Raw genomic sequence first — 22,534 nt, 5'->3', positions numbered from 1 at the left:
AGAAAAGTTATACATTTAGTACTTGAAGGTAATATTTAACACTTAATGGTCATCAAATCAACTTTAAAACCCGAATTAAATCACATACATCATATTGTATTTGACAAATTAAATAAATTCACAGTTAATAGAAAATTTATTCTATTAACAAAATCATGAAAAATTCAAACGTAATAATATTAAAAATTAATTCTCACTAAATTAATCTTAAAATTTGAATTAAACACTAAATATATATAACTTTATCAAATACAAGTAAGAAATTAAATCAACAAATAATAAAAATATTATATTAAAAAAATATTAAACTCAAATAGTAAATGTTTTATTAAAAAATATAAAAAAAGACAACTTATTTTATGCCGGCATTAGCGTGACGCTGCTATGAAATTTCTTTTCTTTCTTCACATAAATATAATCAACAACTCTGATTATTAAAACTAAAGGCTTATGTAACACTGCATAAGACAGGAACAAATTTGGTCGACAAAACAGTTGAACCACAATCTTATGCCATCGATGTTACAAAAATAATAAAAACTCCAGATTTGTTAATAAATATTTTTAGGCAGAGAAAAAGGATTCTTCTTTATATAATCAAGGTAACCTCTTTGCTTGCCCATCGCAGATTTTAAACACTTTGAAACAATATGAAAAACATTTAACATACGATCAAGTATTTTAAAGCTTTGAAAATATTTAACGATATTTTTGATAATATTTTCACAAAATAACTTAGAAATATCTCAAATTATATTTTAGTCACTTATGTTTAAAATGTTACGTTTTAGTCACTTATATTATCGTTTTGTTACGAAGTGGTCGCTCTACCGTTAAACTCCATTACCTCCTTAATGTTAGTCCTACATGACAGTCCAAATGGATTTTAAATGCCAACTTCTATATCTATTTGCTGGGATGAAAATAAGTTTATAATTAAATAAATTTAATTTGGACTATCATGTAGGACATCCAAGTTGGCATTAAAAATCCATTTGGACTACCATGTAGGACCGCTGTTAGGGAGGTAACAAAGCTTAACGGTAGAGTGATCTCTTTGTAACAAAATAATTTGAAGTAACATTTCAAACATAAGTGACTAAAATGTAAATTGAAGTAAACAAAAGTGACTATTTTTATAATTTACCATAAATGTTATTATATTAAATGTTTTAATTTTAAATTTATCTAGTGATTTTGTGTCTTATCTTGATGTGTTCATGAAGTTTTGAGGTAGTTTTGAATAAGTTAATAATCTTACAATCAGTCATCCAATTAGATAGTAGTCGATGTTCCTTGTTATAACTTAGATTCTAGCAATATTGCAACAAAATTTTACCCCCATCGTTGGATGACAATAGATGTGGCAAGCTTCGAGAATGAATCAACGTTCATGTTGCCTACTTGAGAAATGCTTTATTTCTTGAAAACTTAAAAAGCAGTTGTTGGATTGTATTTACCCTCATGTCTAGGACAAATAAATTAATTATTATTTCTTAATAATTATTTTTTTCATAAAGAAAGTTTTAATGATTATTATTAGATAAAATAGGATCATATTGAGTAATACATATATGATAAAATTATTGGACAGGTACTCGATAAGTTGCTTTCATTGGACAAGGTTTTGTGTACCGCCATCCACCCTAGTTTGTTCTAGGTATGAAACTATTGAGACATTTAATCGAGTATGCAGTTGAACTTTGGGAGCCGATTATGCTGTCTCGCAGAGGTCTAGGCGTGTCTTACTTTTTTTCGCATACGACTTAGTCTTATTTTGCAGAGCGAATGACGCTGGGGCTAGTTGCCTCATAAAAATACTTGATACTTTCTGCCATTTCTCTAGTCATTGAGTTAATGAGCAGAAGACTCAAGGGTTTTTCCCGAACAATGTGGCTGAGTAAGATCAGATAAGAATTGGTGCTACGCTTGGGTTTACTAGAGTTAATGATTTGGGTAGATATTTAGGGATGCCTTTTTTCCATGGTAGGGTTGGAGTTAGTACTTTTCAGTTCATCCTTGATAAAGTTCAGAGTCGACTGACCGGTTGGGAAGTTCGAAAACTTTCCCTAGCTGGAAGACTCACTCTGGAATAAATATAGTATTTTTAGATTGATACCAGAGAATATTAAACATACAAACTGCTCCTATGGAGATCCTTAATTGGCATTTGGGTAGAGGTGAAGAACGGCCTTATATGGATTGCCCGTGATGGTGCTTGGTTAACTTCTGGAATGATGAATACGGCCTTATATTGGCCATGTAATTTTAGACGAGACAATCCGGATCTGTGATGTTGTTACGTGAGATGGTTCATGGAATGTGCAAATGGTTATTTTTCGTTCTTCCTCATTATGTGGTGAAGCAAATTTTAGCGTGTAAGGCACCTGAAAGGGATTCGGGGACTGATCATATTAATTGGCGTTGGATGTTAGCAGGAAGGTTTTCGTTAGCAGGAAGGTTCTCGTTAGCATAATCATACAAACATTTGTTTTCTGCCAGTGTACAAAGACAAAACATGGATTTCACATTAATCTGGGAGGTGAGAACACCACAAAGAGTTCGTGTTTTCTTATGGTTAATTTTTCAGGATAAGTTGCTAAAAAATGAGGAGCACACTCGACTTGGTATGTCTTAGGTTCCGATTTTGTGAGCAATGTGGTGATCTGGTCGAATCATCAATTCACGCTATTAGAGATTGTGGTTTTGCAAAAGCAGTGTGGAAATTAGTTGTTCCACGTTGGTGTTGGGGCCATTTCTTTTACTTGCCGAGAGACAAATGGGTTATGTGAAACATCAAGAATGAAGGTGGGATAATGGTTCCTAACAGTGAGTGGGCTACTTTTTTCTCAATTATATGTTGGTTTATTTAGAAGCATAGGAATGCTTTTATCTTTAGTGGTGCTAGTGGGAGCAATTCAGAACTTATTAGTTCAGCTTTGGCGTGGACTAAGTCCTTGGGGGTTAAAAGGGTTGTTAATCAACGGGCATGTACGACAATGACATTTGGAAGATGGCAACCCCCGGCGGCTAATTGGGTTAAAGTTAAGTTGATGGTTTAATGTCAAGAAATAACCCAAAAGCATTTGTAGGAGGGACAGTGAGAGGACCTAATGGAGGATGGTTGGTAGGATTCAAGATGGTATTAGTAATGAATGGTATATTCAGATTGAAGCTAAAGCGATTCTTGAAGGATTGAAATTGGCTTGGGCTAAAGAATTCAAGTGTGTTGAAATGGAAAGTGACAACGCAATGTTGATTGAAATTATTCGTAACGGGTTGGCTACAGTAAGTAGTGTTGCTGAAGTCAGACAGATTCACGATTGGTGTTCCAAAAATTGGGAAGTCAAATTTCGACATATTCAATGGAATTCCAATAAAGTTGCTAATTGCAAAGCTAAGGCAGATGGAAGTGTAATTGAGCAGCTGTTTATCTTGGACGATCCTCCATAATATGTGAGACGCTGGCTTAAAGAAGTTATTAGATAGTCGCTAGTGACTGATTATAATTTTCATTAGGATTGATGTTCACTTAATATTCTAAGCTTATGTTGAACCAAAAAAAAAATTAAGACTCTTGTGATTTTCTCTAAAATAGGACTATGAGTTAAGTCACAAGTCTCATATTCATCCTACCATAGTTTCTTATCTTACAAGTTTAATCATTTCATGGCATTTTTACAAGCTTTAACCTTTAGTAACCTTAGTAAAATAGGATTTGGACTCTTGGGAATTCCATCCAAACACAACAAAGTATAAATCGCACAATGAGTACATTCCAACCAAACACAATCAAGAAACTTTGTAAGAGGGTTCTCGATGGCCTGCACAAGAGTTCCAAATCATGGGATAATGTATCATATCTTTGTCCCCAGTACAAGCCTGTACTCAATCACGTAACTTATCGGCATATCATTCATATCTTAACCCTTCCACCAAGTTTACAAGGGCATATTATGCTCATTAATAGTTCGTATCGTGTTATGAACATATGGTAAATTGCATATTCTCTCATATATTCAACTTTTTATATTCCATCTCAAAGAGATAATATAGTTTTATATAATCAAAATCTCTTAGTCATATGTACATACATAAGCAAATTCCGTGACCAATTTTCATATTTTCTCAATATGAATTATATCATAACATATTTGAATTCTACCATCAAGCCTTTACATACATACATACAGCCAACTTACTAATTTCATTAAAATAATTCATATTTCATAGTTCTCATGTACCATAGTCATAATTAATAATTAGATACAACAACCAACCACTTGGCAAGCTAAGGTAAATTCCAAGAAAACTTACCCTCAAAAGCAACCAAAATAGAAGAAATCTCCTCGTTTCTTTTTTATTCCACAATTTTCTCCTTGCCTTTGCTAGGAGCTCCTTTCTCAACCTCTTTGTCTTAATCACACAATAAATACATAATAAATACACAAAAATATCTCAACATAAATGGTCCTATTAATAACTCAACTACCAAATGAAGATAAAAGTGTAAAATAAAAATTTATGAGATGATGGATACAGAATTTCTTTACCTTTCGTGACTCCTATCTCTAAAATGAATTTCTCTTACTAATCAACAAGATCATAGGTTATGGGTGATGAAGATGATGAGTGGAATAAGCTTACATGAGGGTTCTTTACGGTGGGTTCCAAGAAAATTAAAGAAAGGTGACTAAAATTGAGTGAAATGGAATGATATGGCAAAAGAATGAAAAGTAGAGTTATTTGCCTTGCTAACGTGGTGGCTGACCATACGAGGAAGAAATATAAAGTTATAAATTAATTTATGTCTTAACGTAAAGTTTAATGGTTCAATGCTTATCTCATCACCACACATACTTATAAATTATAATATTCTAACATATGCATAGATAAAATATCTAAAATACATTTTATAAGATAAAATTACTATTTTCCCTTCACCTCAAAACCTCATTCGAATAAGTCTAAAATCTTTTAAAGAGAATTATTATACTAACTTATACTCCATCAATGTGCCAATACTCTTAATTCTTATGCTATGGTCTTTACAAAATCTCAAGAATAGTACCATATAGCAAATAGAAAAATTTTGGAATCCTATAATAGCTATTGTTGTATTTTAATTTTGATGATTGATAATATCTTTCATGAAACGAGACATATTTATCTACACATAGTATCAATAGTTGATACATGAAGAAAGGTTGAAGGTATTAACAATTCACATAAAAATATTGTGACAAGAGCTAAGAAGAAGAGTATGCATTTTCCTTAATAGATGGGAACATGCATCCATACATACATATGTTCTCAGGTGTCCATTCATCAAGTCAAACTAAGTGATGTAAGTGTTCTTATACTCAATTTTTAAGCCACATGTCACTTTTTAAAATAGTCTTACTCAGCATGATATTTATTCGGCATGCTTTACTAGTGACAAACAATATATACTTGTCTTTAATGGAACCGTTGTTGCCGATAATGTGGATATATGCTGTGATTGTAATGGGATTGTGGGGGAATGCCAATATTAATTATTAAAGCAATGTGTACAACTTCTTTTCAAGGTTCAATAGATGTAAAATTAATTGCAGAGATAATAATTTACATTACTACATAATAGCCTAAGCATGAGTTTAAAGAAATTTTTGAAGTAATTAATATATATTTTTTGCTTATTATATTACTGAATTTTCATTTTATTTTTATAAGATTTATCACAATTATAAAAATAATAATTGTACTAAAATATTTTGCTAAAAAATTTTACTTGATAAGAAATGTTCATCATAATTATAAATAAGGATTTTATTCTATCAAATGCTTCTAATAAATGAATTTATATAATAATAAATAAAAATTAAATTTTATATTGAATTATTTTATATTTAAATTGTTATGTTTTCATTAACCAGAACAAGTAAAAAGGAAAAGAAATATTAATTAATTTTAAATGGAAAATTTTAATTATTTATATAACTAACTTTATATTTCATATATATAATTTATAAATTATATAATATATTTTTATAATATCTATGAAGTATTACAATCAATTTATTAACTTTTAAAAAAAGAAAAAAAATAGAAATTGAATAGTGAATAGTGAATCGTTTAATTTACAATATATTAATTTTATAAGAATTTTTTTTATTAGCACTATATTTTTAATTATTAAAATAATTGTTATATGTTATTTATATTTATTAATTATTGTTTTGAGTAATGTTGCTTTGTTTAATTTCATGAAATAAAACAATATTGTACATTAAACAAATAAAAAACATTTTAACTGTGATTTGAATTTTTTTTATTATAGTAATATTTGAATTATTAAATAAGTTAAATATATTTTAATTATGCTCAACAACTCCAATAATGAATATTACTATACACTAATTATAATAATTAAAATATATTATTTAAAAATTATTAAAAATTAAACAAGTGAAATCATGTGCAAGGTACTCAGAAACTAGTAAAGGAAAAAAGCCCAAGTTAACCAGCAGAAAAAAAATATATAGGAAAAGAAGTCTAAAGGATGCCATAGGCCATAATCCTGTATTAAAATAAACAGTAAACAGAGTTTTTTAACCAATGGATGCATCACTTGGACCTTGTATACCATCATATCATCTGGTACTAGGGTTTTGAAAGAAGTCTTTGTCCAAGAGACGCCAGCAGTGTCCTATAAATACAAACAAAATTCTTCCACATTTACAGCCATATAATCCTTGTATACCATCATATCATCAACTGGAAGTAGGTTTTGAAAGAAACCTTTGGTCCAAAAGTTCTGTCCCCAACTTTCATAGCATCTACTTCAGGCTAGCATTTCAATAACCTAGCAAAAAGCAAATTGGTAAATTTTCTAAAACGTTATGGTTGTCAACTGCAATCCCAAAAGCAACCAGGATGCTTCCATGTTCTTGCAAATTTTGCATCAGTTGAAACCTTCCAAGCCGTTTGATTCCGGGGACTCATCGATCAAACTTAACTTTTCAAGAATTAATTTTTCTTGCTTGGCATCTATGCATTGAAGTTAAGAATTCAAAAATACTCCCTACCAAATGAATGAAACATTGATCATTCATGCAGAAACATTGAAATAACAAAATGATGACTTTGGTTAGAATTCCAAATTGCCAAGTGCCAAGTAACACTTCAATTTTAGAGTATCGGAGATAAATGCATAGTTAAGTAGCTGAACTTTGGGCAATATGGATGCACGTCATATATTCATCATGAATGATTTAAAAGGTAAGCGTAGTGCCGGTAAGGATACATTCCTCATCTGGGTTCTCGGTGAAATTGGAGTGCAGGGCATTCCCTATGCTATCTATAATTGCGGAGATAGTCATGGATGATTCAATGCATAAAATGGCTGCAATGGCATCTAATCTAGTGACCTCATTTCTGAACATAAGCCTTGCGTGAGCTGCAACATTGAGAGCATCAAAACCATTATTGACGGTTAGATAGATCTGCAACATTGTGAACAATGAACTCCAATGAAGAGAGCATCGGCAGGTAAGGATGTTTAATCAACACATTCTCCAACATACCTTGAGCCAGGCGTATCAAGCTTTCAAGCATGCGCACCGTTGTTCTTGCTGCATTGCCCATTATGGTATGATGAAGGTGAATAGCATCAATGGCAATTTTGATCTAGTAGAAAGGATTTTTTAAAGGACGAACCTGCATTATGTGTGGCCGATCTCCTTTGGAGTTGATAATAGTTTGAGATAACCCTTTCAGCCTCTTTTGTAAGCACTGGTTTAAAGTGTTTTTTTACATAGCCAATATACCTGCAAGACATCTACATAAGCTACAAACTGAAATGATCCAAGGTGATACATAAGATTGTTGAGTACTTGGGGTCGAGCATAAGAGGGTTGCTAATAGAAGATGTTGCACATAAGTTCTACAGAGTGACCCAATAGTTCCATGTAACGAGGAAAGGTTTACCCCCGGAGGATAGAAAGTGACCAGATATTTGCTAGATCTTCATCCTGCTTGCCATTTCCATATTCTCCCTGAAATTAAAATAAAATAGGGACATCAGTATTTGAATCCCTAGTTATTTTTTACAATCAGAGATTTATTCAAATGCTCCTATAAGATTTACAACTTTAAGAAAAAATTACCTCACCCAGAATGTGTGATGATACAACTGCATCCCATTCAGGGTTCTTTGTATCCAAGAGCACAAGGACAATATCGAATCTACTTAGTAAGGGACCGGAGAGTGCCGTATTGACAGAGAGAGCTTGATTTGGTTAAGAACAATACAGGACAAACATAAATACTAGTAATATTCAGGGTAGATGGAGCAAAACCAAAGGAAAAGAGGCTTGGGACAAACAACTGTTGAGAAAGCAAAGTCAAAAACAGCAAGTGCAATTATATTCTGCATTTACCTACAATGCCACGGAAAGTAAGGTGGAAGACTACTTGTAATATTATATTTATTGGAAACAATAACTAGCACAATTAGGCAACTTAATTTTTAAAGTTCAATCCATAAAAGTTCCCGAAATTGAAAGGATACGTTGATCAGGATCATAGTGTCCTTTGGGATTTGTTGCACCGAAGACAATTGTCCTGGTACTAAGAGTAGTGACAAGGCCAGCCTGAAAAATAAGAAAGATGCCAAAACAAGTGTAATAGTCGTGCTTACACCAACAAGCAAGTGGAGCATCATATAAATAAATTAAAAATAAATAAAGAACTAAAGATGGATGCCAGACAACTATATTTAAACAATCATGGAAATCAACAACATATGGTAACATTAAGGAGGGAGTGATCTCCACCATAAACTTCACAAAATGCAACTCCCAACTTTCTCAAAGTACTCTAAATGAAACCCCAATAATGTGGGACACAAGATTTAGGCAAGGATGAATATTGCACAAGCTGAATGAACTTATTAATCTCTTCCGATAGCCTCCAAACTAAACTTGTTTTACATGGAATTATACAATATAATGCAACAAAATAGGCTATCCTAGATGTTGTGTAAGGGGTAAAAGAAAATAAAACATGCCAAGATTTGACTGAATTTGCCGGGACAGAGTAGGCACGTCCAGCTGGATATCAACATAGTAACGTAGAGGGTAAGAATCTTCTCCAGCACTTTGTTTTAAAGTTTAAAATGAATATTAAAATTAATCTATGGTTGAAATTTGATGGCCTTAAATTTGTAAGAAGAAAAATTAAAATTAATTTAAACAGAAAATAATTTGGAAAAATGTTGACCACAGATTTATTTGGAAGTACATACATCATCCTAGGACAAAGTTATAAACATCTTCACTATTTTTTAAGTAGAAGAGAAGATCCTTCCCCATGGTAGAATATCCTTTAGCCTTTCCTACCTAAATTAAATAAGGAATTCAACAACTCTAGGATTGATTATTACAGAGAGTAAAGGTGTCTAGAAAAAACATGCTAATCAAAACAACGATTTGCATGGATTCAAGCAAAAGTTATAGTCATGTGGCAAGATACTCTACCTTTGCAACACTTATAGTCTGCTGCTCCATTGCTTCATGAATGGTTGCCCTGTCATGTTCTCTCATACTATATATCCCACAGCCCCACCCCCAAAACAGGAAGAAATACAATCAAACAAAAAATAAATAAAAACAAGAAGCTATACATATAGATCACTTGAAATTTTAGTTTGTTTCTATGGCAATAAAATGTTTATGTATCATAATCACTGAAAAAGGTTAATATGCATCATAGAAATGCTGTCAAAAGGTTCATATGCCTGTGTTTCTTCTGTGCTGCTTTTATACTTATGTTATCCTCTAGGACTTGAAAATCTAGGCATGTTGCTTAAGTTTGAATCTTTCTTTTGATCCTTGTTAAGTGGTGGCATCTCACATCCGTTAAGTAACTTCAAGTATTGTGTTTCCTGTGGTCTTATATTAAAGTTAGGCCCCTAAACTATTACCAGATAGTTTTAGGAAGGATGCTTAACATGATATGTTTTAGGAAGGATGCTTAACATGATATCAGAGTTCAAGGTTTGTTATGTTGTTCTTCTAGCTCAACCTATACGAGGTTGTCCATGTTTAGGCTCCGTGAGCTACACGTGAAGGCATTATCCCACATCTTTTTAAGTATTAGGTTTCATGTGGCTGTATTTTAAAGTTGAATCCCTCCACCTACTGCCAATTGGTTTTAGGTTGCATGATTAACAATCCTACTTGAGCCTTGGTTCCTTGTATATCTTAGTCTTCAACAATTATTAGGTTATAGTATTATCTTCTTTTAATATTAATTATTAAGCTATTTTGCCTCTAAAAGAAAATAGTTGCCTCCTCAAAGTGCAGGTTCTCGAAGCACAAAAGACTGAAACTTCAAAGGCAGCATCAGATCTTATAAATATTTGTTGCCACCATATGTCGATAATAATACAATTGTGATGGCTTGTGAAATGTACAAGATGAAAAAAAACTGTTTTGTGTCTATTATCGTGGTCATCGAAAATTGAGAAAAGAAAATATAAGAGAATAGAATGGAGAGAATTATTTTATCTTTTGAGTTAATGTGTTTATATACAAGTCTATACAGTCCAAATAAGAAAAGAACAATAAAAATAAATTAAAACCCTAAACTCAACCCTACGAATCTGTAACACTCCCCCTCAAGCTGGAGCATAGATATTGATCACGCCCAACTTGTTACATAGATAGTGAACTCGATTCCCATTAATGCCTTAGTGAATAGATTAGTAAGTTGTTTTCTTGTCTTCACATAATCCATGGAAATTGACTTATCCAAAATTTTCTCTCAAATAAATGAAAATCAACCTCAATGTGTTTGGTTCTTTCATGATAAACTGGATTTGAAGTGATATGAAGAGCTACTTGATTATCGTAGAAGAGCTTTGCTGGTGACAAATGCTCCAACCCAATTTTAGTTAATAGATGTTGTATCCACATGATTTCATACATGGATTGTGTCATAGCTCTATATTCTAACTCTACACTAGATCGAGATACAACTTTCTAGTTCTTACTCCTCCATGATAGTAAGTTTTCACCAACAAAAAAACAGAACCCAATAGTAGATCTTTTATCTATCTTAGATTCAGCCTAGTCAACATCCACAAAACACTCAATACAAGTATGCTCATGATTATTTTATAGTATGCCACATCCAAGAACTCCTTTTAGTAACATAAGATTTGCTCTAACACTGTCCAATGTTTGACTATGGTGTAGACATAAACTGACTAACAATATTCATAGCGAACGCAATATCTTTATAATGAGGTAATATCATTTCCCAACTAACATCTTGTATCTCTCAGGATCATCAAAAGGATCATTGTAACAACCCGATTTTCAGTGGTATCGAAAAATACAATTTTGAGATCTCGTTTTCGTAAATCGAGTTCGTAAATTTACGGAGTTAATGTATAGATGAATTGAAATTTGAATAAATAATTTAGTCGAAATTATAATTAATTAAGGACAGGGACTAAATTGTAAAGTTCAATCGCCATAGATTTTTAATTAGGAAATGACTTTGGGACTTAAATTGCAATTATCCAAAGGATCAAAATGGTTAATAAATCATTATCAAACACATGTTGGTGGATGATATTGATTGTTAATTAACTTAAGAAATTAAAGGTTAATTAGATTAAAACATGATTAATTAAATAATAAACTAAGTATAAATAGTATTTAGGTGAAAAGAAAGATAAAATTGTCATCTTCTCCACCCGTCCAAAAGAGAAAAAATAAAGAAACATCATTTTTAAAGCTTGAAGCATTTGGCCTGATTTCAAGTAAATCCCTAACCCTTTTTTTTTTATGAAAATTGAATTATGAGAGCTTGATTTAACTAGCACATGAACCAATTTGTGAAATTGTTGAAGTTTTAAAAAATTGTCATTGTTGAGAATTGAATGAAATTGATGTAGAATTGTTAGAAATTAAACTTAGTGTATGAAAAAGAATAAATTATAAAGCTTAATTGTTAATTTCGTACATTAGGGAGCAAATTGAATAAAACGCAAAATTGTTATAAAATGTTAGTAGGGATAGAAAATAGAATATCTCTAATGAGCCATGATGAAATCAAATTCTATTCCGAAGCCATAAATTGGAAGCTATGCTTATCTTGGTTTTAAAGACTAAATTAAATAAATTGCAAAATCTATGTAATTTGGTATTTGATTTTGAATTGGCTGGGAATTGATTGTATGATATATTTTGTGATTATTTGCGGCTAACGACAATAACAAACTATCGAGAGGGAAAAGAAAGGCGAAAGTCATCGACAAATGATGCATGAAATCTCGATTTGTACTTTTATAATTTGGATTGAAATATTTAATTGTATATGCATACTTATTGATTGATGAGTCATTGAGGTGAGTATTGTGATAATATGAAATGTTTCAATTGAATTTAATATGGAACATCGATATAGGGGCATTCAAACTCACCATTTTTGACTCAACAAAGTTTGTATGGTTCATTTTGTTTTGGTCTTGTGGCATGTACCTAAAGACACTTTGCTAAATGTTTCAAATAGTTAAATTGTAAATGTTATGATCTTATGCAAATGTTTAGAAATTGTGATTGAACATGTTCATATGGTTGATTTGGAGTCTTAAGGTTAATGGTTATGCATTTGTTAGAATTTTTGGTTGGTTTTTGGAGTATAAATGATTGAAGTTAGAATTAATAGTGAATGTTTTTGGAGACTACCATTTTGGTATATTTTGACTTGATATCATTTAGTAAGCTGATGTTTTGGTTGTATGGGAATAGGTACATGTGATTTGAAGTTGTTTAAACTTGTAACAAGTTGATTTTGAAAGTTACTGATTGTTATGTCATGATGACAAACCCCCAACGTCGGGACGAGAAACAACTCAAGGTTCACATTACAGTTACGTCTCAAGGTTACGAGCCCTAGTCAGAGGGTCACATCACGGCGAGGGAATCCCCAAAATCATAACATCAACTCAAAATTTTGTAATCTTTACAATTTGATCCATATCAACCCCGAGTTAGCAGAAAAGCTTTCTTAAGCTCGTGCAAGACCCAAAAATAATTATTATTGATTAATACGCATGATTTACTTACATTTAAATATATAATGACATTGGATTATATATTGTTAATTGTAGTTGCTTCGACAACAAATGTGACACCCTGCAGCTCGAACCCGACGATCGAGTCGAATATTAGGGTGTTACAATCATTGTCTTCTTTTACAAGATGCACATTAGGAACCATTGGAGTAGTACAAGGTTTAGCTACCAATTTCCAATTTCTGCAAGTAGATCAAGAACATACTTTCTTTGAGACAAAAAATTTCTCTTTTTACTTGTTACTTCTACCCCAAAAAGTACTTCAATTGACTCAAGTCTTTTATATGAAATCTAGTATGCAAGAAAGACTTAAAGATAAGAAATACCTACATGATCATTTCCTATAATAACGATATCAGCAACGTATACTACGAGAAGAATAACACCAACCTCAAATCATTTGTAAAGCATCAAATGATTACAGCTGTTTTTCTGTAGTTCAAATTGTTAAACCGTCTCACTAAACTTTCTGAACCAAGCATTAGGGCTTTGCTTCAATCCGTAAAAGGATTTCTTCAAATGATATACCTTTTAAGACTCCGCCTGAGCAACAAACCCTAATGGTTGCTCCATGCAGACTTCTTGCAAATTACCATGAAAAAAGGTGTTCTTAATATCTACTTGGTGTAAAGACCAATTATAAAATGCAACTAGCGAAATGAATAGACGAACAGAGATGAATTTGACCACGAGAGAAAGTTTCTGAATAATCCACCTCATAAGCCTGAGCATAGCCTTTTGCAACTAATCTCGCTTTAAGTTTAGCCACTAAACCATTTAGATTAACCTTGACGATGAACACCCATTTGCAACCAACAACCCTTTTTCCATCAAATAAATCCACTAAGTTCCAAGTACCATTCTCGTTTAATGCATGTATTTCCTTTAACATCGTATCATGCCAACCAGGATGACTTAAAGTTTCTTGAACTTAGGAATGAAAATGATATCTAGGGACGCAATGAAAGAACAAGAGGAAGGAGACAAATTGTTATATGAAAGAAAATTAGAAATAAGATAAGTACAATGACATTTACTTTTACATAAAGCAATGGAAAGAACAAGGTTACTTGAATCAAAAGACGAAAAATTGATAAAAGGATTAGATCTAAAGACGAAGACACAAGTATAGAACATGTATCATGAGTCTTTTTATGTCTAGAATAAACTTGAGTAATTGGTGGCTCTGTTAGAGCAATTGTCAAAGAATCAGAATCCCTTGGTTGACTAATGACAGTGCAAATTAACCAATCATCTTCCTCCCTTTATTTCGAAAGATTCGAAGGCATTTATTTTGAAAAGAATAGCACTTGTTCTAAGAATGCAACATCGATGGACACCAAATACCTGTTGAGATCTGGACTATAACAATTGTACCTTTTTTTAAAGGCATGAGTACCCCAAAAACACATTTTGAGGATTTTGGATCCAACTTAGTGACATAAGACTGAACATCTCAAAAAAAACAGGTAATCTCAAAAATTCTTGGTTCCACTAGAAATAATGGTTTAAATAAAAATAAAACATTGTATGGGTTATCACCATCAAGTACGGAAAAAGGCATGCAATTGATCAAAAAGTAAGCTGTCGAAACAACATCGACCCAAAATTCTTTAAGACCTTTCATTTAAAATAAAAGAGCTTTGACTGTCTCAAAGATGTATGTTCTTCCATTTAGCAACCCCATTCTAAGATGGCATGTCAACACAAAAGGATTGATGAAGAATCCCATTTTGGGTCATGAAACCCTCGCAAAAGTCGGAAAAATATTCTTTAGCATTATCATTGCACAGAATCTGAACAGGCACCCCAAACTAAGTTCTTATCTCGACACAAAAAGCATGAAAATGAAACAACACCTTTGACCGATTTTTCAAAAAATATATCCATGTCATTCGAGAATAATCATCCACAAACATAACAAAATATTGAAATTCAGGTTCGGATACTATCAAACTAGGTCCCCACACATCCAAGTGTACTAACTCAGAAGCGAAACTAACTCGTTTGTTAGATCTCGATCTCAAAGGACTTTGTCAATGCTTCGCAAAGTGACATGTTTCACATTCCAACGAAGGTAGGTCTTGAAATTGTGGACATAACTTCTTCAACAAAGAAAGAGAAGAATGTCCTAACCGATAATGTGCTTCAATTGAAGAAAGAACAATAGGACAAGCCATGAATCGAGGAACCCATAAGTTGAAAATATAAAGACCATCAGATACATTATTTTACCAATAAGGCACTTCCTCACAAGATCCTATAAAAGACAATGATAGGGAAAAAACAAGATAGTGCAATTTAGGTCACGGATAAGTTTATTGACAGATATTAAATTAAAGGTGAAGCTAGATAAATTTAATATTGATGGTGAAGTGATAGATGAAATTAGGTTAATACTTCCAAAACCAACGTTATAGATGGATCCATCAACAATAGTAACAGGAGGTAAAGTTTGTGACGGAAAGATAGAAAAAAAGGATGGGATTAGCTTTCATATGATCTGTAACCCCTAAATTGATGACCCTTTTGGATAAAGAGAAAATAAAACATGCATTAAATTTACCTAAATCCGCTAATGAAGCAAAAAAGTTATAACAAAAGATGGTGAAACCCGCAAAAAGAAGATTACAAATAGCCCAAAAACAATACTTGTGAATATCACCCAAATAGTACCTATGAACAATACCCAAACAATGTACCCAAACAGTTTTGAAGAGTACCCTGTGAACAATACCAAAACAATGACAAGAAATCCAAAACACCCTCCAACCACCTCCGACCGATAACCTGACCACTGGGCTTTGGTCCGAACCCCGAGTTGACGTTGAAGTCAAAAGATGATGATCAAACACCACTGCACATGCCCCCACACGTTGACGCGTGAAAGAAGAAGCTTAACACTCTAGAGGCACGTGACGCTCACGTGCAACCTTGTTGGATGCCAAAAACTACAATTCGGCCATAGATCTAGTGGCACACCTCCCTATGCCAATAGTGTACCCGAACGAGTACTTTGAAAAACTCAACCAAAAAATACCCTAAGGGTTCGCATTCAAAAACAACAAACATGAACCCACTAAATCGAGCCAAGAGGCTCTAATGCCATGTTATCATGTTTATCGAAATCGAAAAAAGGAAAACATATGAGGATAGAATGGAGAGAAATTTCCTTGTTTTTCATCTCTTGAGTTAGTTTGTTTATATACAAGTCTATATAGTCTAAAGAAAGAAACAAAAATAAAAATAAATTAAAACCCTAAAATCAACCCTAAGAATCCATAATAATGTCCTAGTAAAGTTCTTAGGAACCCCACCCAAAGGATAACAGGAATGGGCCATCCAAGATCCACCACGTGGACAAACATTTCAAGAAAGGAAAAAAAAACAAAACTTAATCTCTGGCCTGAAACCACTCACGCCAATGGTCCCTTGCATTTGTCTACTCACAAGGATCATGCTAGTTCTTACAACCATCTCAAATCTAAATTTCAAGGCTTCAAGCCTTTTTTTTTTAATCAAACACTACTTCATTTCAAAAGAAAGCTCTTAGGAACCCCAACTTTCTATGGACAAGTAGGGTTTCAAATAGTGATTAATTCTTGATCAAATTCCTAAGGAAAAAAAAGTCATGGTGATGTTTTAGAGGTAATACCTATCAAATTCATCAATGCAACAAAGGCCTCCATCAGCTAAAACAAGGGCCCCGGCTTCTAGCATCCACTCCCCTAATAATATATAGATATGATTAGCCCTCTAACTAGATGAAACTTCTATAAATTTTTCATAAGACAAGCAAAATCCATCAGTGTCAAGTCCTTGTCTTTCAATAAACAGAAAAAGACAATCCTGTGGCAATACCAGCTCTACCATGCAAAACTTTCAATCAAACGACCATCACAATTAGACAATTGCATAGAACCCTTTCAAAAGAACAAAGTGAGTTTGTGAATTCTAGAAATTGTTTCAGTTAGCTCAGGTGCAGCAATGTTTGCACTCTGTTCCGTCTGCATTTCATGCCCATATCAACCTTAAGAATTAATTGAATTAACCCAAGAACGACCAAGAATCATCTAATCAAGTTGTGGAACTTTTCACACAACCTTTAGGTGATTTGTGGCAAGTTCATCACTCAAAATATCTAAACCATGTATTTACCTTAATTTTATTTTCTAAACCTTACGGTCAAAGTTGCTGTTTTCTACTTATGAAAATCTAAACCATGTATTTATCTTAATTTTATTCTCTTGAATTACTTGAACAATCAAAGGGAAAAGCACTGTATTCATGGCCGAACCTTTGCCAGTTTTCACGCTCTCTACTATAGAAATATCATCCTGAGCTAGTACACAATATACTTCAGCAGTTGTGGAATCCAATTCATTATTATTTTCTTCAATTTCACAAAATTAATTAAATGACAGAATCACATGGACTATATTATTTATTATATTAATGACTTTCTAAAAAGAAATCTAAAATTCCAATAAAGGTGAGATGAAATTACCACCATCCTTGACTGCAGTAACAGTCAGTCCAGCACTAGTGCTTCCCAAGCCAGTAGTGATGACAGATCGGTTGCTTAATTTAGCAGCAAATTTCAAGAACTGAGACTTTCCAGTACCTGTAAAAAATTTTCTTGTACTTTTCCCATGACATTGATTCTAGCATTCTAACAATTCATAGATTTCATGTACATTCCATATCTTTGTAAATCATAGAGAATTTGTGCACACTTACAGGCATGATTCAGTCCCTACATGCATTTTATAAGACATGATGTGGATGAACTATATTTTTCATACTCACAAGAAAAGACCTTGTTCAATTGCTTTCAAGGAATATGCTAAAAGAAAGAAGTTACAAATTCAAGCATAAAATTGTAGATCAATTAAAAGGTTTGAATATTCAAGAAAGAACCCTATAACTTTACCTGGGTCACCAACCAGAAGCAAGTGAGACTCTCCTCGAATCTTTGTCCCAGAAGCATCAACATGTTGAACACCTCCAATCAGTGTGAGAGCAACTGAGATCAAGTAAAACTTCAGTGTCTTATGGAAAAAAAAAAACTTAGTGTGTTTGTCACCAAAACTTCCATATATGCCTACACTTGCATGAATCTGTTCCAAGAGAACATATGGGGTGACAGAATACCTGCAAGTTTCACAGTGAAGAGTCCAAAAACTTGTGGGCAAATTCCTCGTAGAATAGTATTTCTTCCTGGGTTGACATTAAGCTACTTTTAATTATGCAGCAAAAATTATAAAAATCCGTCATAAACAATGGGAGACAGTTCAAATAAATGTATAATCATAGGAAAACATTGAAACATGCCCCATAAAGGGAAAAACAAAAAGGTAATGAACTGCTATATATTCACAAAGACAAATTTCATTACTACACATGAAATTTCTAGAGGATAAATGCATGACCAGCTATTACCTTTCAATGGGGTGTCTCTAAAGTCTAACCAGAATTGCTTGAATTTCATAGCAACATCATCCGGGATATCAATCTCTAATTTCATCTCATTAGTTTTCCTAAGATAAGAGAAATAATTTAAGAGCAAAACAAGCAAGTGCAGTTATTGTAATTTCCGCTAAAAGCAATTTAGAATAACTAATTGTATTCACTAGAATAAGAAATTAGTTCCCAGAGACATGGAAAAAATTTTGGGACAAATATCTGTTATTGAAGAGCTTATGAACCCAAATTAATGATGATTTACAAACAAATAAAATATGGTTGAAAAAGTCAGAAATATGTAACAGGTTAACATTTACCCTGATGTTATAAATACATTTCATTGTTTCATCTTTTATTTTACTCACAGATAATATAGGAAGGATTGAGACTTAGCGAACAATCAATTGACTTGCCTTTTTTAAGCCTTAAGAATTTTAGATCATCTTAACAATGAGCAGCATTAGAGAAAAGTGACAAAATCAAGGGTGATTCTTGTTACCTCACATGGTTGGCAATTAATATGGGACCAAGATCGCATCGTACATCTTTTAAATCAGGAGACCACTTAGCAGTCAAGATCCCTGTAATGATTACATCATCTGAAAAAGCAAGAGTATATAACTCTGAGAAATTAGATGGTTAAGTAAACCAAATGAAAGTGTAAAGTAAACTAAAGAAACAAGCAGCATGTATCTAAAAGACTAAAATAGATGCTCAGCGTTTATATCCAGATACTATCATGAAATGTAAGGCATATTCAAGATATAGGAGGTGCAAATATAAGATATAACATGATGGTTGTACCCTTGAAGGGGCAGGGACAAACAGCTGACAGACATCTCAAAAACTTTTTCATGAGTGATACCTAATTTCCCAGAATCCTATAGGGTAAGTTTGTAAGAGGGCAATCATAAGCCATTAGAGTCAGCATAGGTTAATGTCTAATTCATTTTTTATCACAGCAGGTAATCTACGAATTCAGTAACCTAAAGATATGAGAACTTGTGTCATTACAGATTTAAGAATTCTGAAACCATTTTTAGTTACATTTACATCTACAGATGATATAGTGGAAATAAGTTTTTTTCCTAGAAACAAAAATAAAAAGCACAAAGCAACTAAGTAGGTTGATTTAACTCGCAAACCTAATAATTAGTTTCTCTCCCAAAACGCATCTTGCAAAGTACAACAAGAAAGGTCCCAACGTGGACAAAATCAAACAAAGGTAATATTCAGAAAAATGTCTAGAAAAATGAAAACCCTGGTTTGCCTGCGGTACCTCCAGCTTTAACAATGTCAACAAGATCATCTTGAAGAATGACTAGAATTGAACGGGGGATTACACCAACACCCAAAACCTGTGTGCTTTCTTGAATTTTTATTTCCTGGTAATCATGACAGACCGTGGTATTTTCTATACAGAGGAATTTAGTGCCTTCGCAAGGATTGGACCTCTGTTATAAACAAGTAATCTGTTACCAAAATCTGAAGTACGATCACATCAACATATATAGAAGGCAAAATACTTTCAAAACTACATTTTAAGCTAAAAAAAGAACAAAAGGAATAAAACCCATGCAGCACAAGTTAAAGGAAGTTTAAGGCATAATAATAAACCTGAGAGGGGCAGATTGACGGAAGTGTTATTGAGTTTCTTGTTTCAAGTTCAGGATAAAGAGGAAACCTGCAAACATTTTCAACAGTCAGCTTATGCCTTGGAAAATCATTGGGCGGCCAATAGTATTTCTAATTATCATTCTATAACCTGCACCAGGCAATGTAGGCCACAAGCAAAGACAAGAGGGCCAAAATTTTCACAGTACAAGTATACTCTAGAGTAAATAAATGTATATAGAGTATGAAGTAGAAACAACAATTACATGTGCTTGCATTTCTTGCACTGATATGTCCTCTGCCCCTCATACATCTTCACCGCTCCAGATCGAATTACAGTCCCTTTGAGAGTAAGAAGAATTCCCCGATGTTTCACCCTCACACGCCCAATAGTCGGAAAAGTCTCTGTTCCATTCCGTCAATGTGACCTTCATATTAATAAAACAAATATGTATATATGTGCATATAGGAGCCGAGAACAGGAGTAGAAACCAACCAGGGAATTCAAGAGGAGAACCACAGACATTGAAACGAACATGAATGAATTTCTTTTCAACTCCCTTCTCATGCGATACCATGTCTTTCAGTACTCTTTTCTGCACATAATCACATCAAAGGCATCCATGGATTATAGCTGCACTACTGATGCGAATAAAAATCCAAAAAGATAGAATATTTGACCATAACAACATCAAAATCCTTATATCTAGATATTTTCCAGTTCATGGTCCAAAGACTACATAAGTTGATTCACATTTCATACCCACTTGAACTTAATGAATATAGGAAGGCTAAAATGGGCAATCATGTGAATTAACAAAAACCCATATCTATTTTCGTCCTTAATTCAGGAAAGCTATCAACTAAGGAGCATAAAAAGTAATACTTTGGGATATATGTTTGAGTTAGATGAGATTACATGAGCCAAAATGGCGGCTTGGTCAAAGAATCTCAAATAGTCAGTTGGGTTGGCGAAGACGAGGCGGGCTAGAGGAGGATCAGCATCCATCAGCTCGGCATAACTATACAGGAAAAAGCGAAACAAAGAGAGGATGAAAATGAGAAGAAAAAGAAAAGACACCTAAATGCTTAGGGGGGAAAAAGAGATAAACAAAGGGAGAGAGAAAGTACTCGACGAAAAGAGGATAGTGAAGTTTAGGGTCAGGGGAGAGAATGATAGACCGGAGCTGATCGGAGTGGGAATGTAGCAGATATTCCACCGCCGAATGCAGTCGCATAGGCACCTCCTCTTCATTACAGGAATTCATGGCTCTCTCTCAATAATGACTGCGCAGACAGAAAAGGTAGAGGTTATGCAATGGCGGGAAAACGGCTATAAATACATTAGATGGAGAAGAAACGCCATGGGCTGGGCAGCTTTCTTTTGAGGTAGTAGAAGAAATACAAAACCCAACATAACCAAAACCTGAGGCTATCATATAAAAAGTAGGCAGCATTAGAGGCGTGCATGTCAAGGGACGATTCGGGTTCGGCTCAACTAAAATTTTAAGCTCGTTTGTTCGGTTTGAACTCGGTTCGAAAAATAGACTTAAAATTTTATCTAAGTCCGATTCGATAGGCCCATAGTAATTTTTACATTATTTTTTATATAATTTTAAAATATATACTACATTAAAAATACAAATACATTAAAATAAATATTTCTCAATAAATTAAAAATAAATTTTAGAAAATATATATAGTTAAACAACACTAAGATAGATGCAAGCAAATGCCTCTAAAATAATAACAAAATTAACAATAAAATAAATTTTATACAATATCCAAATAATAACAATAAAATAGTAGTAACATAATAGTAAAATGATAGCAAAATAAGGAGAAAATAATAAGAAAATAATATTAAAAAAAGTATCCTTTAGTGAATTCGGGCCAGGCCGGGCTCGGGCCAAAAATACATTACTCGAGGCTTGACCCTTTTTTAAATAGGCCTTATTTTTTTTGTCCAAACCCATTTTTTAAGACCTATATTTTTGCTCAAACCCTTTAACATTTCGAACAGACATTCGGGTTGAGCCGGGTTGAGTGACTCGACCTATAAACAGGTCTAAACAGCATATATGAATCCTTTTAAATTTTGGAATACTTGTATAGGTTGAAATTCACTAATTCATTCAATTAATGAAATGATACAATTTGAGGGTAACAAACATTTTTTCCATACTTCAATAAATATTTCAAAACTTGATTCAATGGTTGAATCTTCGATTGTGATGTAAGTTTTTCTTTTTAATTTATATTACTTCATTAATTCTACTATCTTTCTTTTGGATAAATTTCAAAAATAGTTACTTGTGTTTG

The 22,534-nt window shown here is 33.0% G+C and overlaps 1 protein-coding gene across 3 annotated transcripts; it reads right to left on the bottom strand.

Moving 5' to 3' along the window:
• Nucleotides 1–6,501: 6,501 nt before the first annotated feature.
• On the bottom strand, nucleotides 6,502–21,634 carry LOC121210809 (probable DNA helicase MCM9). 3 transcript variants are annotated; one of them, XR_005906001.1, is made up of 21 exons: nucleotides 21,344–21,633; nucleotides 21,132–21,234; nucleotides 20,709–20,808; nucleotides 20,479–20,617; nucleotides 20,216–20,282; nucleotides 19,878–20,052; nucleotides 19,098–19,197; nucleotides 18,575–18,672; nucleotides 18,287–18,352; nucleotides 18,066–18,158; nucleotides 17,640–17,756; nucleotides 16,788–16,860; nucleotides 9,522–9,588; nucleotides 8,555–8,636; nucleotides 8,151–8,272; nucleotides 7,972–8,039; nucleotides 7,702–7,811; nucleotides 7,569–7,616; nucleotides 7,289–7,441; nucleotides 6,784–7,032; nucleotides 6,502–6,691 (listed from the first exon to the last, which is right to left on the bottom strand). XR_005906001.1 is itself a non-coding variant. In XM_041082433.1 (20 exons), exons 1-20 carry the CDS (start codon nucleotides 21,478–21,480, stop codon nucleotides 6,947–6,949), a joined length of 2,004 nt encoding a protein of 667 aa, XP_040938367.1. In that variant the 5' UTR covers nucleotides 21,481–21,633; the 3' UTR covers nucleotides 6,502–6,946. The 3 variants fall into 3 exon arrangements, 2 of the variants coding, with proteins under 2 accessions (XP_040938367.1, XP_040938368.1); XM_041082433.1 differs by having other exon boundaries at nucleotides 6,502–7,032; XM_041082434.1 differs by lacking the exon at nucleotides 17,640–17,756 and having other exon boundaries at nucleotides 6,502–7,032; nucleotides 21,344–21,634.
• Between the last annotated feature and the right edge of the window lie 900 nt (nucleotides 21,635–22,534).

This window comes from Gossypium hirsutum, chromosome A12 (assembly GCF_007990345.1).
Source record: "Gossypium hirsutum isolate 1008001.06 chromosome A12, Gossypium_hirsutum_v2.1, whole genome shotgun sequence".
NCBI classification, from domain to species: Eukaryota; Viridiplantae; Streptophyta; class Magnoliopsida; order Malvales; family Malvaceae; genus Gossypium; species Gossypium hirsutum.
This window is presented reverse-complemented; position numbering and strand designations above follow the sequence as displayed.

What these genes read in the sequence shown, in the direction of transcription:
- LOC121210809 (XM_041082433.1), bottom strand. Translation starts at nt 21,480, where the DNA reads ATGAATTCCTGTAATGAAGAGGAGGTGCCTATGCGACTGCATTCGGCG. An exon ending in CGTCAATCTGCCCCTCTCAG is followed by an intron (nt 20,053 to 20,215) that starts GTTTATTATTAT and finishes TGTTTATAACAG; the next exon opens with AGGTCCAATCCTTGCGAAGG. An exon ending in AGACTATAAGTGTTGCAAAG is followed by an intron (nt 8,637 to 9,521) that starts GTAGAGTATCTT and finishes CTTATTTTTCAG; the next exon opens with GCTGGCCTTGTCACTACTCT.